Source organism: Neovison vison, chromosome 3, assembly GCF_020171115.1.
Source record: "Neovison vison isolate M4711 chromosome 3, ASM_NN_V1, whole genome shotgun sequence".
Classification (NCBI taxonomy): Eukaryota; Metazoa; Chordata; class Mammalia; order Carnivora; family Mustelidae; genus Neogale; species Neogale vison.
The window spans coordinates 56236402-56255876 of record NC_058093.1 but is presented as its reverse complement, the minus strand read 5'-3'; the positions used below and the strand labels follow the sequence as shown (position 1 = coordinate 56255876).

General features: G+C 41.5%; 1 protein-coding gene across 9 annotated transcripts in view; it reads right to left on the bottom strand.

The window, feature by feature from the left end:
• PKP4 (plakophilin 4) overlaps positions 1-19475 on the bottom strand; it is a 248166-nt gene that overhangs the window by 23814 nt on the left and 204877 nt on the right. For all 9 annotated transcript variants that reach the window (XM_044242115.1, XM_044242116.1, XM_044242111.1 and 6 more), the window contains 3 exons: positions 17785-17917; positions 16490-16703; positions 1791-1974 (listed from right to left, as the gene is read on the bottom strand). In XM_044242115.1, coding sequence (XP_044098050.1) covers positions 1791-1974; positions 16490-16703; positions 17785-17917 — 531 coding nt within the window. The remainder of the gene's footprint in view (positions 1-1790; positions 1975-16489; positions 16704-17784; positions 17918-19475) is intronic.

Below are 19475 nucleotides of genomic sequence, written 5' to 3'. Positions count from 1 at the left end.
GCTAATCTGACATCTCAAAACTCTCAACAGCTCATCCCTCCACCCTTTCTTCTTCCTGTGCTCCCAGTTGATCCAGCCAAAGATTTAGGTATTAGCTCTCCCTCCACAAAAATACCCCCTATTTCCTGTCTTGCTCCAGCACCTGGTCTAGGCCACTGTCGTGGTCTGCCTGGATTGCTGCAACAGACTCAGCCTCTTATTTCTTCTACTGCTGCCCTTGTTCAGTCTTCACACTGAAGCCAGGATCCAGTCCCGCTACTTCCGAGATTAAAACCCTCTGACAGTTTCCTGAGACATCTGGAATAAACTATAAACTCCTTCCTCTGACTTCAAAAATCTTACATAATCTGGTACCACTCTATGCCTCACCCATTAAGCTACTTGAGCTTAATTTTTGTCTCGAGCCATTCCATTACCTGTTCCCTTTGCTAAGAACGTGCCTCCGCCTGACCCCACCCCATCCTCCAATGAGCAGCTCCTGGTGGGATTTCTGATCTAGACTTTAACTTCACCTCTTGTGAGGGGCACCTGACCATGAAAATAATCTCCTAATGACTCTTACATCACCATGGCACCTACTGTTATTTTCTTGTTTGTTTTCAATAGAATATGGTTCTCTCAAAGCAGGGACCTGTCTTGTTCATCACTGATTTCACATGGGGGGTGTGCACCAAAAATGGTTATAGCCCGGAGCCACCGTGGGAACTGGACTGCTGTGTCCTGTCTCTGGGAAGCCGGCAGGCTGGCCAAGGAGTGATCACAGCTTCCCTGGATCCAGGAGCAGAGAAAGGATGAAACGTTCCTTCCACAGACCATCGGGAGGTAATATAATCTGCCCTCTGATGCAGGCATCTGAGTTAGGGAGCTGGCCTGTTTCCCAGGATCCTGACTCTTGTCATCCACCCACTGCAAGGCGGCTGACAGTCACTTGTCATAATAGTGCTGCCTCAGAGTAGCAACCCAGGCTCCCTCCCCATCTTTTAAGCTGTTATAGGTATGCTTAAATGTTAGCTAGTGCCCACTGTGTGTCAGCCACTACACTAAGCACTTTATATGAGCTGCTTCTTCACAAATGTGAGATGGTATTTTAATGCCTATTCTAAAGATGAGGAGACCGAGGCTCAGAGTGGGGCAGGAAGCCAGGCTGCCTCTCAGAGTCACCACGCCACTCTGTCCCAAGGCTTCTGCTTCAAGTTCCCAGAGCACTGTACGCTTGGGACACTGGGTAGAAGCTGAGCTGATGAGTATTAACGGTAAATAATAAGCATGCCTGTCCACACTTAAAGGAGCCCTTATGAGTTTCGCGTGCTAAAGATAATGACTTAAAATAGTATTTGGGTTCATTTTCAGTTATTTATAAATTCAAACCCAGTAACTGTTTAAACCACACACCTTTTTTTGCAGCTTTTAAAAAGCAGGGAAGTCTTAACCATCACATTTTGAATTTAAACAAAAACCAGGCTGCAAACACATTAGCAGTCAGGATGTGATAACCAGGAAAATGCTGTTAAGTAGAAAACACTGGAATTTTGGCAGTAATTTCAGACTGAAAGGGCCCTTTTTACTAATCCACAGAAGAGTCATTTATCAGATAATGTCTTTCAGGCCACTAGTCTGTGCTCATGGTGTTTTCATCACAGGATAAGAGTCCAGTGGCCTAAATTTTGAAGCAAACTTAGAAAGGTAGGTAAGTGTTTATAAGATGAAATAAATCCTTCTAAAATCAACTCACCCATGACACATGTTATTTAATCAAAGAATTAATTGGAAAGAAGAAATAAAGAATTTACCTCAGGCAACCTGTAGTATTACGTAGAACGAGTGACGTCTGAAATTTAATTTTATGATCATCATCAAAAGAAGAGTTATTCCATCCAGAATGTGGAACGATCACAGTGTTTGTTAAGGTTGAGAGTGCATCTCGAATGATTGTCATCTTTACAGCATCACATGAAGATAAATTCCAAAGAACTCCTAAAAAATGAGATTAAAAAAAAAAAAATCAAACCATCAGTTAGAGATCCTGCAGGTTCAGGAATAAAACAAACATATTAGCCCTAAGTGATGTGAACTCAGTCTGTTCCAAATCTAATCTATGGCCTGAATTTGCAACCAGGCAGGGGACGGACCTCTAATAAATGTTGAGTGAACATATGTGAGCTTCTGGCAGCGTATTACAAAGCGCTAAGAGTCCTTCTCTTAAGTTTTAGAGCCTATGTGTCTACCAGACAAGATGACTGTAGCTTCTGCAAAGCAAATTAGAGCCACTCTTGGAGGGGGAGGGGCATAATCCAATCAAGGGTCATGAATTTAATGCACCTGTGATTGTCGTAAAGCTGTCGTGCATCATCCCTTACAATCAATGTTCTGTGTGACAAAACATTTTTAGAATTTTGTACTTGGAAACAATTTCTCTTTCTCAAAAGGCTGACACATTTCTCTGTATCATGCTTCCTTTTTCTACTTTTGCTCCTGGGAAGCTCAAATTTAAGTACGCTTGCAGTAACATACATAACATACACTGCAGTTCCATTTGATTCATCTCCCTCATTAGGATAAGGTTTAAACACTTTTATTTCCACATTAAGAGTTTTATTACCATGTGCAAGTTACTGCTATTCTCTTTTGGATACAGGTGAGACTAACAAAACATTAAATCCCTCATACTATAATTCGTATCAGGATTGCCCAACAGACCTTAAACGTAGCTTATTAGAAGGGTATTTAAATTGTATGCATATTAGAGCATCTTCATTTCTGTGTCAAAGATGAGGTGGGTTAAATTATTGTTACAACACACATATTTTCTAGGAATTATCCTTTTAGAAATTAGAGCAAACTCAAGAGTAGACCTACTCTACGTCATTTTCACATTACTGCATTTCCCCAAGGAAAAGGAGGGGCGAGGAGAGGTGGTGCATTTGGTGCTGAGGTTCCTTCTGAGGCCCGCACTTCTGGTGGATCCCTGACAAGACACTAAAAGCAGTGCTTTTAGAATTATCAATACACAGAAACGCTTGAGGCCCTGTGGAGGGGAAGGAGCCGGCAAATCTGCTCATTTCCATGAAAGCGTGTGAGGCTTGTGAACATGACCGATCAAGAGTGTGGGGAGAACTGCTGCTCCAGTGCCTGCCCGGTAACAGCAGACTGTCTGCTCAGCCTTTCTGAGGCCGGGAGAAACTGCAGGGCCCTCTACAAAGGAGGGAGGCGTGAGAGCTGACAGAAGCTCTTCCTTCGGAGGAAGGAGAAGTACAAGCTTAGAGCCAGAACTGCAGATAGTAAACTGATACTCTGAGTGGAGAGAGGACTGCCCCTTCTGTGCACATCACCCTGCCCTATCCATGCTGCAGAGGGAGAGGTCGCTGATGGAGGCTGATACTTGGGCTCTGGTCTGCGAAGGGGTTCTGCTCTGCCCTACGCCTGGTTGCTCTCCTCTTACCCTTGGCTTTGACTTCTGGACCTGGCTATATGGTCTTACCCTTGTTTCTCAAGGTCTTTCGCCCTTTTCTTGCTCCTACCCTTTGGGGTGGGTTAGCTCACCATCACCAGAGGAACTTAGCCTCGGCAGTGGTTTATCTAGCTAGGCTCCAAACGGGAGGGAGGTAGACAATTTGTGATCAGTAAAAGTAAAGACCTTAATTTGTCTCTGAAAGCTTGTTCTGTTGACCATTATAGACCTTTGCTTATATAATTATCACGTGGCAAACAAGAAATGGGTTCTAGTCAGGAGTGCAGCATACACTGGGGGTGCTTCTGACATGAACTTCAGTTCCTCACGTGGGGCTATTTCTCCCTGCATTCTGACAGAATTGGCCAGAAGTTTCTATATAAAATGCTTTTAATCTAGGGAGGTTGTGTTACCTATTTTCTGGAGGTTTCGCTGGACTCTCTCAGGGGCAGCCGTGTGAGGTGTGGGGAGAGGAGGATTGGCAGCAGGCTGCCAGGTCCCCACCCCAACTCACCCAGAGTGGCTCCATACTCATCTGTTCTCAGGACTGGGCCACACTGTGTGTTTCTGTTGGAAACAGGGTTTCATGTGTAAAAGACACTTGAAAAGCATTTTTTCAGGGGAAAGGTATCAGAGGACTGATGACCAAGGGAGAGACCTGGGAGCTAAGGATGAAAAACAAGTCCCTGGAGGTTTAATTTTGATGCAAAGACAGGGGAAGGGAGAGAAGATGGAAGAAAGAGTGGGTTGAGACACAGAAGGGGGGTGATAAAGGCTGCCATGAATGGGGCTTTAGCACTTCTTGCTAACGAGGACAGCTATAGTCGACCTAGGGTACTGCTGGGGCCTGCTGGGGCCGAGCCAGCCACAGGCAGCACGTAGCCCAGACACTGTTGGTGAGGAGGTCATCTCCTAAACTCCTCTGACAATTTTATAACATATTTTCAGATTCCTCACTTCACAGAATTCAACACATGGGGGAGGGCACCATTTTCTAATAGGCTATGTTGTACTTCACAGAAGAAATGTATAAAACTTAACCGTAAGGCAAGGCCTATGGAAAGGAAAGCCTATTACATTATAGGCTATAAGTATAAAATTAGATATACGGCTACAGAAAATGAAACAGGTTGAGTCACAGACTTCAGGTGAAAACAGGACTAAGAAAAGGGGTGGTACTTTAGCACAATGGGTCTGGGAGTTGATGCCTAGAAGTTTTCTGATCATTGATAGAAAATCTTGTTTTTCATGGTTCCTGCCTCCCCTCCTGACTCCTGCTAACACCTACTTTTGGGAAAAGGGTATTTCCCAGATTTGTGGATTTCCCTGCCTTTCTGTGCAGGTACCAGAATTTTGTCCTCCTCTTTCTTTTATCACGTATTTAGAATGACCAGTGGAATTATGTCATTCTATGGTTTGCTATTAGCCTTTACCTACATGGGATTGAACAGGATAAATGATCATAAATCAATATAAACTACAGTAACATGATCATTTACTGTGATTTTACTCTGTGCCAGGCATTGTGTGCTTTACATATAGAATCAAGCTGCACAAAATGAATTAACTTGCCATCTAATTATTTTGTGGGATTGAAATATTCTGCATGTTGACTTTTTAAAGAATGGTTATTGGGCGCCTGGGTGGCTCAGTGGGTTAAGCCGCTGCCTTCGGCTAAGGTCATGATCTCAGGGTCCTGGGATTGAGTCCCGCATCGGGCTCTCTGCTCAGCAGGGAGCCTGCTTCCCTCTCTCTCTCTGCCTGCCTCTCCATCTACTTGTGATTTCTCTCTATCAAATAAATAAATAAAATCTTTTTTTTTTTAAAAAAAGAATGGTTATTTGTTTTTCTAAATTTAATTTTAATTACATTAGGCAAGTATAGTGAGGAACAATTCTACCATGATCCATTCCTTTACATGTGTTGTTACACATATGCAGCACACAATAGGTACTCACAAATATTTGTTGGTGGGTCTAACTTAATAGCATGTATTTATTTTTGATTTCCCTTTTATTTCCTTTCTGTCAGACTTAGCTCATAATTATTACCTGACTTCCTTAAGCTGAGTATTCAGCAGTGTCTTAAGGTTTATAACTACAGGGAGAAGTCAGAACAAAATCCTGGATCTTTAAAGGAATTTGCCAGCATAGTTTTGCTCGCCTTTCATATGAAGACTAAAAGAGATGGTCACTGAAATCACCATCTTAGCACTGAGGATAGAAGAATTCCGTTTCTGTTACATCTCTAGAACATCTCCAGAAGTTAAGAGTTACACAGTAGCAGGCCAGAATCCTAACCCCTCAAAAGTGCAATAAAGAAAAAGATTGGTGCTGCCCAATTATAAAATGTTAAATTGTCTGAAAATATGTAACCCTTCGGTACACAAGGTAACTGTGTTATCTTTTGGTCAGGTGAGATGACTTATGATTGTAAAGCCAGTCTACTATATAAAAGTCTACTACAGGCTTTCTGTAACCTTAAAAAAAATGTTCAAAATTATTCTTGACCACAAAAAAGGGAACGATTCTATTTTTGCTAAGTCCGCAGCATTCAGAGGACCCATACCAAGGCAGCGTGATGATCTGCACTGAGTTACATTATCCCCCTAATCCTGCACTTCACCATGTAACACAAAGAGCTACAGCACTGGGTGTGGATTTAAACCAGCCACTTCAAATATCAGAGACATTGATTTTTCTCTTCCCCACCTTCTATTTCAAAAACAAGATTATGGAAAGCCTAAATAACCAGTTCTGATCAACCAATATTGGATGAAGAAGGTTCAATTAAACTTAAAAGCTTTAGCTATGGAATGATTAATTTGGCTGATCTATTTGAAGTAAAAAGCACCATTCTTATGACCAGCTAATAATACCTGTGTATACTCTACCTCACTACAGTAGTAATAAAACAATGTTCTCCCCACTTAGTCTGTCTAGGCCTTCATTTAATGGGTCAGGAAGAATGTTGCTAGAGCAGTAAGTAATGAACTGTAAATGCACCAACTCCCAGATGTGGCGAGACTGTTGAGAAAACAGAGAGCCATAGGATTAGCGTCCTTAGTAACATGATAAACCTCCAGCGGCTACATCCTTATTGAAAGTTTGCTTCAAAAATATTTAGCAGCATACTCCATTATCCCCCGGTTTCTAAAGAGAAAGTTAACAAATAATCTATAATTTGGTTTAGGAAGCTTGAGGTTTTTATTTAATTTAAGGCAATTAGCTATTTGTTGTGAGGACTAAAAATATACACATACAAACTAATTCAGAAAATATTAGAGCATTTCATGCATATTATTCTAGAAAAAGTTGTTTCTTCTCCACCGCAGGAAAAAGTACATGCAATTATGAGTAACCAGTAATTGCAATGAAACACTCCCATGAAAGATGAAAGTTCATTTCCCCCACAAAGAATGAATAAAGTAGTTAAAATACTACTTCACATAAATCCTACACTGCAGAATTTTGAAAGAGCTTGTATTTAAAAATAGCTTTATAGCTATTCTAACAATTAATTGATAATTTTATAGTCAAATTAGAAACTGATCTTACTGATTATAGCCCTATTTGAAAAATGTGTTTCTTAATGGACATTAAAAACCAACCGAACAATATTTGGAAAATATTATTTCTCTGGTAGCAGAAATATGTAACAGCTTACACAACTGCTTTCTGTTATGAAAGAAATCTAAAAGCATGAATTTTTACATGACATTCAATTTATGTCCAGTTTCCTAATTATAAAAACCTTCCCCCCACAAAAAAAAAAGAAAGAAAAAAAAAGAAAAAAGAAAAAAGAAAAAAAAAGGGCCAAAAGAACTAGTGTACTTCCAGACATGTTCCTGCGTTTTCTTCCATGAGTAAGCCTTATTCTGTCAGTCCTGCTCTTTCACAAGATGTCCATGAGGTAAAGAGAACTACCCAAGCGTTAGTGGGGAGGAGAGTATTAGATCAGAGAACAGAGGATGTGGTCCCACTATTCTGACACAGAGTGAGCGTAATGACAGGTCACTTTCCTGTCTCTGCTTCAGCTCTGATATACGCGCTCAGCCCCTGCCACCCCCCCCAACCCCTGCCCCGCCATCTCTGTGTGCGCCTTGGAACACAATGGTGTTGGGATACCCACCCTGCAAATACTCTTGGTTAAGTCGGGATACAAATATTAGGCTAACAGTGAAAATATAAAACCTCAAGGCTTCAGATTGCATATGAAGGTCCAAGTGTGTGTGCATCTTGCAAACTCAGTCTGTGGATAACAAGGCAGGAATGTGGGCTTCTGAAGCTAGGGCCGCTGCCTGTTCTGAGCATGTGCTTCCGTTATTATGCCCCTAGATAATCTTTTGCTGAAACACTCATGATCTAGCAAATACACCTCTCCATTTCTGCTCACTGAAGCTGCTCCTGAAGCTCTCTCCTAACCCCTTAGGGTTTTTTTTTTTTTTTTAAATCAACCTCTGAGGCTTTCTGTTGGGAAGATAGTAATGTCAAGATTCTATGGCTACTACATCTGGTCCCAGTATGGCCTCTTACATCCCTGCCCATGAAGGCTGTGCAGCTCAGGCCTTTTCGCATGCATGTTACTAATACCCAAGCATGGTATAGATCTGTGCCGCCCTACCAAGGAACTATGGGCCAGATGTGGCTAGTCCAAATTGAGACAGGCTAGAAACATCTACATAGTGGAGCATGAAGACTTTGTATGAAAGAGATGCATGTAAAACCTTATATTAATAATTTTATATGGCTTATAAATTACCTTAGAAGAATTGGGTCAAATAAACTACATTTTTAAAGTAAATAATACCTGTTCTTTCCTTTTTCATGTGGCTACTAGGAAGTTCAGAATTACATGTGCCCTACATTATACGTCTATTGGGAAGTGCTGGGAGAGATACTTGTCCACTTCATGCCAACATCTAAGGGAGACCTGTAGGTGAGCCCCCTGCTCTCAGAGGCCTTGCCACAAGCAGGTACAACCCACAGTAGCCATCACAAAGCATGCAAGAGCCGGAGGAGCAACAAGCACAGCTCGCATGTCATCTGTGTTAGGCACTCCACACTCATCGTCATGCCAAGCAACAGATACTGGGCGTATCACTGGGAGAGCTGGTACTGGCAGGGGGGATTTGCCTGGGGCCCCAGAGCTGGGAGGAAACAAGTCAATCTCATCCCAAAACTCGGTCACTCCAAGCATGCTGCATCTCGCTGGATGTTCTTCTGAATGTAGGAACCTGTCTGGTAGGAGTGGGCACCACCACACCTGAGCTGCAGTGTGAAGGGCCAAGGCCAGGGAGAAGCACTGGGGTTGGGGGAAATTCTTCCAGGTGGGCTGCAGCCTTGGGAGAGGGGCAGGAGTTGGGGAGCTGTGAGGCTTGGGCTGGCCTAGAAGGGAAGGACAGGGGCTGCAGACATGAACAGCGAAGTGGAGAGGTGTAGAAGGGAGGGACAGGTTTGATCCCAGGGGTGATGGGGGTGCTCATGGACCAGGAGGGGGAGAGCCTATGTTCCAGGAAGGAGTTTAGGGAGAATGTGATGAGGATGAGATGGGAAGGCAAAGAGGAAGGGTGAATGCTTGTGCTGACAGTTTGGAGCCTGATGCAAGGTGAGGGTACCCTGCAAGCTGAGCGCTAGCTTGGCATCTGTGTGAGGATCTGGAACTGTAACGGGAAGGAGGAAATCGAGGGGTAGCAGGAAGAGATCACTACAGTGAAAAATGCCTACCATTTGTGGCTTCAGGCTAATCACTCAAGCTTTCCACCAGGACTGGAATGCTGTGAACAAATTATGAAACAAATGGAACTGAAATAATGGGAAAGCAATTATTATGAGAGTGAACAGAAGTACTGTCTTTAATCATAGAAAAGTCTTTCTTTCTCTGGCCAAATGCTGAGGACACAACACTCCTGGTGGTGTCTAATCGCTCCCAGGCTTCTCCCGATGCTCCCATCTCAGCAGAGGTTGGCTGAATTGTGTGCAGTGACTCCTGGTAGAACATGCCGTCATGGATTCTCATGGCTTCCTTCTTCCTGCCCTGCTGCCAGGCTAGGCCTGCTTGCTATCCTCCCTGCAGGCTGGCACAACTGCCACGAGGGCTGGGTCCCACAGAGAGGCCTGGCCTTGGTCGCCTGCATGTTCCCTGCGGTTCCCCACACACAGCTACGGCATACTCCCGGTCAGGCACGGACAAGTTCCCTTGGGCCCAGCTATGAGCACAGTGGTCACCACATCTGGTTTCAGCAGCAGGAGTGAGAAGGCGCTTAGGTGATGTGGAAGGAGTCTTCCCTGGAGGGGGCAGTGGGGAGCCCATGGCCTGGGCTAGCTGCAGAGGCTGCACACAGTGGGGCTCTAGCCTACATATGCAATTTGAAGGAGATTGCTCCTGCTGTTTAAGTTTTCCCCTGCTGAAAGGCACGAGTGATAGATCTTTAGAATCTTTAAAGAACAGAAGGGTTAGACGGCGTTTCTGTGATTTTTCAGGTACAAAGGTGGATCACAGCATCTTTTAAAAGATCTGTCAATTTCTAGAGATCCGTTTATAGACTCACATTTACATTTTAACATACTCTTCTTTTATTTCAGGTCATTTTGCAACTTCATGGGTGGGTTGAGAGGATTAACTACATAATGTAAGTATGGAGTCCTCCAGACCCTCGAAAGGCATTTCTGCTGAAAATAAATCAGCAATTCAGAATTGCTGACTGTAAGGGATGTAAATGCCCGTAAGGGATGTAAAAGATGGCTCTTTCATTCCGGGGAGTTTGTAAAAGCTAATGGGGTCACACACGGGGAAATACTCCCGAGAGAATCACAGTGATGCCAAGGTGGCAGGGAGGGCAGCGACCTGGCCACCCTGGTTGTTCTTCAGGTTACTTCAGCCTCTGGCACAGAATTAGGTCATTTACTGTCCTAGAGATGAGCCTGAGAAAAAGTCACTGAAGTTACGTGTTCCATAGCTAACTTTGAAGGGTTCCAGGAATGTGCTTCTTCATGGGCATGGAATCGCTGACCTAGCTGTCTGGTGCCAGCAGAAGCCTAGAGGCAAATGTACCTCCAGTACTAAGCCATGAGAAGTTCTACAGACTCAGAAACTGCGAAGTACTCGAGAGACCTAGGCTGGCGTCTCTTGGGTGTCTTCTTTTTAGGTTTTTGTCATATGCCTTCATCCCTCTCAGATATACTGATGGTCTGATCTCCCGAGGGAGTGTGTCACTGTGGGGCCTTTCTTGTACTTAGAAATTCTGTTTTGAGCAACAGCTGACCACCTGGGATCTATAAGTATATATATATTTTTTAAGATTTTATTTATTTATTTGACAGAGAGAAATGACAAGTAGACAGAGAGACAGGCAGAGAGAAAGAGAGGGAAGCAGGCTCCAAGCTGAGCAGAGAGCCCGATGCGGGACTCGATCCCAGGACCCGGAGATCAGGACCTGAGCCGAAGGCAGCGGCTTAACCCACTGAGCCACCCAGGCGCCCCCACCTGGGGTCTATAGGGACCCCGAGACCCCCTACTTGACTGCCTCATTTTCCTTGGCATTTAGAAGCCTACACATAAAATAGAAGGTCATATTCTACTTACAAGGTTGAATCTTTTCATACTTAAATCTGTCATACTATAAATCTTGAAATATTCACAAGACTAAATCACATTTCACGTTTTCTAAGCAGCCTGACACTCTCTGATTATACCCACTGGTTTGATGTGACCGTGCTAGTGGCCAAATTCAAACACATTTCTCTGCATTCTCGGGCGAAATTCAGAAAGTAAAAGGTGTTTTTTCTTTCCTTTTTGGTGGTAATTTGAAAGAATTAAGGGAGATGACACTTGAAAATGGGCTGGTACACCCCCCAAATTCTGCCCCTGCTCAGCACTTTTCAGTGGCCCAGGGAAGAGACAGGGAGGAGGCAGAGGAAGAGGCAGGGAAGGACATGCTCCGGCCTACATGTCAAGAACCCAGCCATGACTCAATCATTCTGGACCCCAGTTTCTCATCTGCAATATAACGGGAAGAATAGAAGATTTTTTTAAGACCCTTTCCAGTTCAAAGTTTTGTGACTGTGCATTAGAAGTTGTCCCATTTATAAGACACCATTTTGTCTTGTTACCAATTAAACTTCTTTTTCATTTCATTTCTTATTACCAATTTTTATGGTCTGAAATGTTCAGTAAATAAGAAAGCACAGGATTCTGTTTTTCCTGTTTTATAAAGTGGGGCAAGTAGTTAAGGATCCCACTGACGTTGGCTGGGAATTGGGAAGAGGGATTGCTAGATTTCTGGAAATTCCCCATGTAACACCTGATGGCTCTAGCGGTCCACGAAAAGCAAGAGAGAAATAGGCTAACTCCTCTCTGGACCAAAGAAGAAATGACTTTTTTGAAGGCATAATAATTAGACCAAGGGGACATGTTTAGTAAATTATTTCATCCCATAATGGCACTTAACAGTCCAAATGGCTGAATGCATGTCCACTAAGCTCCTGCTCTTTATAGAACATCCTACTGTTTGCTCAAATTTAGACTGGCCCATCTACCCTTCCTTAGTGCAGGGCTATCATTTTCCTCTTAATTTATTACCTAATTAGAAACATGGCGCTAATGATCGGTGAGGGAGTAAACCTAATTTCATGTTCTGCATAGTGTCTGAAATCCACAGCTAGCATCCAAAAGTTTTAAAATAAACAGTGTGGAAATATTTTACTTAGCCATATGGATGAATAATCACTTGCTAAATTGGAAAGAATGTGAATATAGCAGTCATTTAAACAAACTCAATTATTATTCAAGAACAAAGGCTACTTTTTGATATTTAACACTAGTGTTAATACGGATAATAGAAGTATAGTAGTTTTAGGACATCTGGTATGTTAAAACGTAGGCCTCTGGATTCTGTGCACTATCAGTTTCGATAGCTTCTAAAAAATGATGCTTTCAGGATGCTCAATAACTCGAAACTCATATTTCCTGGCTTAGAAACACTATTTAATTATCTTGAGCAAATGAGTTCCACATATCTTTTCTAGTGACAAGATGTTCCCACTTTCCACCCATAGTGTGTGGCCTAGAAGACATTCATTTTATAACCCGACTGGGAACAACCATACTTCATGTAGCTTTCAAGTTTAAGCACAATAAAGGCAAAGTGTCTTTGTAATTATATATATATTAAAAAAAAAAAAAAAAAAAACCAACCCCAAACCAAAAGACCCACTCCAAGCACCCATATAAATTAGCAATTACTAAAAAAAAGCTCATCAGGTATCAACCTGGAAAATGTTCAACACAATTAAGAAAACACAAGAATCCTGTTACATTATTAGAGGACCATTTTAATTAACAATGACAGCCCTACTGTCTTGAGAAAATACACCTCGGAAAAAGCATTTTTCCTTGCCAATAAAGATGTGGTCCAAAATGCAGGTGCTGGGCATTTATTATATTCCAAGCAAAGGTGAGGCATCTTTTTAAAACAACAGCTAAAATTTCTTCATTTATGTACATTAAAATGCCAAACTGAAACAAAGGGGACCAGAAAAAATATGTCTTTGGATTAATAACTAGGTGGAATTACTTACTACTAAGAATAAAATAATTTCAAAGGGGATAGTAATTTTTTCAGAAAACACAGTATTTTGAACATACAGCAGTTCATTGTGCTTTAACAATGCACTATCCTAAACTGACTATAATCCCCACTAAGGAACTCCTACACCACACCTAAAAAGGGCAAGCATTGTGCAAGGCTGGTCAGGGCCAGAGTGATTTGTGGAAACACTGCAGAACACTGAAGTTTGGAAGAATAACGTTCTGTTTTCAAAGAGGATTTCACAGAGATGGGCAGCTCATATGGCCTGCCGAGTATGTGGTCGCACCCAACTGCCCATGTTTGGAGCAGACATGCTTTAATGAGAATGGTCTGGAGTGGGACACACTTTCCAGGTTAGGAGAGATCTGGGATGCTGGATTTAGGGCCTACTGGTCTTCTCTGCTAGGGCTGTTCCTAGCTCAAATGAGCTCCTGAGGGCCTATCTTTCTTGCCTTCTCAAGCCATACTTAATGTTTTCTTGTTGCTCTTTGGATAACATGCTACTCAGTCTTAACCCCACAGAGCCGTGGGTTCTCTGTCCCCGTGGGCCCAAGCACATCATGGGTGGCTACTTTACTTGGAAGCTGTACAAGGGATACACACATTGGATAGCTGAAGGGACAGAATTTATTTTGAGGTCCCCTCCAACCCTGTGATTCTATGGTTCAAAGATGGCTTATGAGTATTTCAGTTGAGGAAAGAGTTAGTGAAAGAGTGCAAGGGTGTCTCGATATTGTCATGCTTTCAAACACTTCAGGGACTACTTATTTTTTAAAAAATTGCTGAACAGCATTTAAAGGTGGTACCACTAAATTCTGGAACTGAAAAATGTGAATACATAATTTTTCTTGTCTTCATAAATCTTGGTCTATAAATACATGCATGCATGCAACACACACACACACATAACCAGCTAGGTTTATATTATGACTTTGTAGTTTCATATTAGCTGGATAATGTTTATATACAAATCAAACTCAGGCTGATATTTAGCATTTTGGAGCTGGAGATTCACTTCTGAAGTCCTCTGGTCCAACTCCTTTATATAAGTCAACTGAGTCAAGTGTTCACAAACTGACCACTCCCATTCCAAAGCAAAGACAACTTTTGAAGAGAATCTTTTGTAAGCAATCAGCTCTTCTATCAGTATAAATTATGAGGAGTAAAAGTACAGAGTTTAAAGGCAATTCCTAATTTTCCCTCTCCTACAAGTATGGACAAAAAATATTTCTGAAAGCCTAAAGCCAACTGGCAGTTGTTTAAAAAAAAAAAAAATCAGAGGTTGTTGCTAGTTTTACATTGAAAGCAATATAATCTACTGGCGAAATAGACCTTTTTGAATTAATAAACACTCATATCCTCCTTTCAAGGCTAGGGCCCATGTATGAAAACATCTTGTGTTCTCAGCAGCTAATACTACACCCACACAGAAATAGTGGAACATGGAGGGAAGCCTAAAGTAGCACTTAGAGCTAGAGTACGCGCCAGGTGAATTAGTACCTAAAAGCTCTTAGTAGTAAAGTCTGGTTCTCTACTTCAAATAAATCGGATTTACTCTCAAATGAAAAAGAAATCACCAAACTTTCATGTACTTGCTTCTTGTTTATCACTAAATCCTACAAATTCCTTGAGCTTGGCTCAGGACAGGTTACTGTAACCATTTCACCCAAGGATAAAGCCTGAGAAACAAAAATCCAGCAAAGACTTATTTCTCCTGTGACAAATTATGACAGAAGAGAAAAAAAAAACTGTATATTTATCATGACTAGTTAATCAAAAGAGAACCAAATCTGAGTAGAAGCTGTGCTTTTAACATCAGGATATCTGCGGATCACCACTGATCTCGCAGGGAGCCCACACAGGTCAGCCTGCCGGCTTACTGGCTGCCCAGGTATTACAGGAAGAAAGTATCTAGACAATTCCCAGGAAGGTAGCAGTGATGGAGAAGAAAGCACTCATATGCTTCAAACATGCTGTCTCCTCTACACCTCCCTAACAGAGAACTTAATGCTAATTTTGGGGCAGAATCACAGTGATTGTATTGACTTCTAGAATGGTTATATCTATATTCTTCCTTTTCCCTTAATTCTATTTAGTTTGTCTTAATTTTCATTTTATACACATATACATATAAGTATAAATAATTTATTTTTTGGTGTGAGAGGGTTTGATGCATCCAAAACATTTGAAAAAGAAAACATACCAATAAATCAATATGCAATTTAGATGTGTTGAAACAGTAATATTCAAACTACATTAAGGCAGGCAGTTCATTCCAGAGTTTAGGATTATACATAAAGTGTATTCTACTTTTATTATGTAAATTCCATACCAATATTATTTGGAGTACAGGGTACTATATTTTCAACATTATAATACCTTGTAAGAAAGCTGATTCCCTTTAAATATTAGATTCATGATGGTTTGCTACCTTCCCAAGTGTTACTGAGTTACATCTGACAGAACCTACAGCTCTAACTTCATAGTGGAAGCAAGTGGAGAATGGGATTCATTTTTTAAAAAAACGTTCTTAGAAAATTTTAAATATAAAACACCCAGGTAACTACTATCTAGTTTTGTTAAATAATATTTTGTCTTATTTGTTTCAGGTTTTTCCTTTTAAAGAAACAGAGCTGGATGATACCCCTCAACCCCATTTTTCTCTACCTGCAACCCCTAGAGGCAGCTACTATCCTTAACCTAGCTTCTGTCCTTCCAATGAAAAATTTTAACTGTAATGCACGTGTATATACCAAAAACTAACGTATAGACTCAACCTGCATATTAGAGACTTTACACCAATAGTATCATGCTGTGTATATCATTCTGCCAGTGTTTCTGGGTGTTTATCTGTGTTGCCACAGATAGCTCGAATGCATGTTTTAACCCTTGTCTGTAGTTTTGCTGTGAATGCGCTGCCCTTTATTGAGCAATTTTCCTATCAGTGAATACTCAGCATTTCCCCCTAACTCTCTATTATAAATAATGCTGCCATTTATTTGCCTTGCTGTACAACTGTTCTTTCGTCTGGACCTCAAGAACCTTTGAGTCCAGCTGACAGTGCTGCAACACTCCAGTCTCTTAAGACAAAGCTTCACTCACTTCCTCCTGTTCTCTCACTCCCCACACTGGACCACCATGCCCTCACGGTGAAATGTCTCTCTCACTGTTCCCTCTTCAACTGGCCACCCCTTCTTTCTATCACCAATGCAGTTCAAGGATTACTTCCAGGCTACAGGACTCCCAGACGTCAGGTGCATCTACTTCAAATCAATCCCACACCATGGGTCTGCTGGAAGAATGCACTTAAAGGCCCCAACCGGCCATGCCGTGCCCTATAATCGCCTCCAATCATCTCCTACTGAGAATCCCCAACTCCCTCCCAGTACTACCATAGTTGTCTAGACGGTTTGCAACATTTCCTCCAGGACAAGATCACATTGTTCACGCACCTGTAACAAGCTCCCTTACTTCTGCATCAATAGATTTTCTCAACAGTCGCAACAAGGCAGGTATCCCACCAACATTCTTCATTGCTATTTTATTTTCATCTGTAGACTTGCCAAAAACAAGGTTTCGGAGGGCACCACAAGCATTCTTCTGAACTTCCAAAACTCTGTGGTCCAAAAGGTCAACCAGATGCTTGATTCCCCCTAACTTACACACCTAGAATGAAAAATATTCTAAGTGACATATGATTAATCAGTGATCAAACAAAGTCTGTTATGGAAAGATTACGGGAAATGGACAACTCCAGATCATTTCAAAAGGCTGCTTTTCATTCTATGTAACACCTCTTTTATAAACATTAAGGACACTCTCCAAGATGAAGCTGTTTTTCTGGGTTTGGCTTAAAAAAAGGAAGGGAGAACTAGGTGTAGCTAGCACAATCCTACCCCAACCTCCTAAACACACAGAGGGATTATGCATATACTTCTGAGGGCAATGAGCAAATACACAAACATAACAAAGCTCTTGAGTAGGATCTGAGGTAACATATAGGAAAGGATTTTTGACCGAAGTCTCTTGGTTTACACAACTGTTTCTCTAGACTACTCTCTCTAATCTTTCATTTTATCAATTAGTACATTACATAAATATTTCTGGGCTCTATTTCCTTTATCCACCTTTAGCTCAGTAACTGGTATGTTGTTTTACACAGTAGGTTAATGAAAAACACTTAGGTTCCATATGCCAGTGCAGGGGGAAAATGCTAAGATGTTAAAAGAAAGAATCTGTATGTCATAGGACACTAGTTGATAACCAATGACTCACTGTATTTCTATAAATGCCAAAAAACTTTAAAATCTCAAATAAAATATGCACATAGGGTCAGTATTAGTAATGGTTATAAATTCTCTGTAATGACTTAATTGTATGTTGGAACAGATCTTGACCAGAACCTCGTCAAGTACATAAGCTCACTAGTTCCATACGTAATTTTCATTTAGTAGATTTTTGGAAACTACTCTAAAAATGCAGGTTAAGTTGATTTTTGCTTTATGTTTTATAAATAAGCTAATTGTGGACACACGATTTGAAAATGCTAACAGCACTCCAAGAGTATAGTATACTCATCCTGCTTTCTCCTGAGAAATACTGCAGTGCATGGCTAAGAAGTAACAGGGTAGCTGATACCAAAATATCCCTTTGAAAGGGCCTCGGAACTGCATCTGGTAATTTCTAAAGCACACAAGCATGTGACTGCTCCACGGAAGGGGGGCCTGCCTGGCGCTGGGGGCTGTACCTCCATTTTCACTTTGTTGTCGCCGAAGCACAGGTGCTGCAGGTAGGCGGCCGCATTCGCCTGCACTGACGGGAACTGGTGCTGCAGCATGTGGATGACTTCGGGCAACTCGGGGTCACGCCACGCAAACTCCCTGTGCGAGAAAAACACGGCTTCAAAAAAGGAAGGACCATGCCTTAACGAGGCACTCGAGGAAGCACTTGTCAGGAGAAAAAAGCTTGGCTGAGGCCAGAACTGGAAGTTACAGGACTCCTAAAATAGGAGAAGTGTAAGTAACCCTCCTCCCCGATCAACATGTGCAGAGGCCCAGATGCTTCTGATCTTAAAGAAATCACGATAAACGGATGCACAGAAAGAGATTCAAGAGAACAAAGGAAGTTCTTAATATGAAAAACTTCTCCATTCTCCTTTTCCTCTGCGATTCTAATTTTATGCCTTTCTTCCTGTGTCAGAAATTTGCTGGTGCAAGGCTCAGGCGAAGAGGAGCACTTTAGTCAGGTGAGAAGTCATGCCTGAGCAGAGAGAGAAAGGCTGGCGGGAACAGGGCAGATCTGGTGTCAGCCTGGAATCTGCAAATAACATGCACCTGAGGGCTTTTATTTATTTATTTTTATTTTTAAAAAGACTTTTGATTTTATTTATTTGACGGAGAGAGAGAGAGATCACAAGTAGGCAGAGAGGCAGGCAGGGGGGAGAGGGGAAGCAGGCTCCCTGCCCAGCAGAGAGCCCGATGCAGGACTCGATCCCAGGACCCTGAGATCAGGACCTGAGCCGAAGGCAGAGGCTTAACCCAGGTGCCCCGCACCCGAGGGTTCTTAAGAAACTTAGTATTTATGGTTGCTCTTGATTATAAGATAGAAACATAGAAAATTATTTAAAAAATTTAATCAATAATTCTATACCCAGAAAAAAAATACTGTTGACATTACTTCCTGGTCTTTTTTTTTTTTTTCCTTTCTATCATGTGTGCAAATGTGCATGTGGGTCTACAGAACTTTTTTCAATAATTAATTTCTGAATAATTGAATTATTTTTATTGAAATATATAATTGAAATAATTTTTGAATAATTGAAAATTTCAATAATTTAAAATGAATTATTTTTCAATAATTAAATAGCACTTAGTTCATGAGTATTTATTCTGGGCACTTTATGTGTATTAATTCATTGATTCTTATTGTAACCACTTAGATATGGAGGTTGAGACAGAGAGGCTAAGTAACTTGTCTTAGGTTACTCAGCTTGTCAACAGTAGAGCAGTCTGCTTTCAGAGTTTGTGTTAGCAACCCCTATGCTATCCCAGCTTCTTGTATAATGAGTATACAATCATACTAAGCTCATATACTCTTACACTCTGCCTTTTCAGGTAACATCACATTGTTAGAATTTTCTGATGTCAACGGACTGGCTCACTGTTTGGGATCCTTGTTAAATATGAATATATGCTTATATCATATGAAGACCAACTTCTTAGAAATGGTTCACAAAACAACAAATTTGCAGACTTTGACTACAGAATGAACTATTACCAAAAAATGGATACTGAATAAACGTTAAACCTTTAAATTAGCAACCTAGTGATACTTCTATTGTGCAGTTTATAAAGGCCTAGAGTCTTCTTAGTCTGGGAAGGCTCCATGCATTCACTTGCTTGTCCACTGCAAAGGGGTAATCTACCCCTGCACAAACAG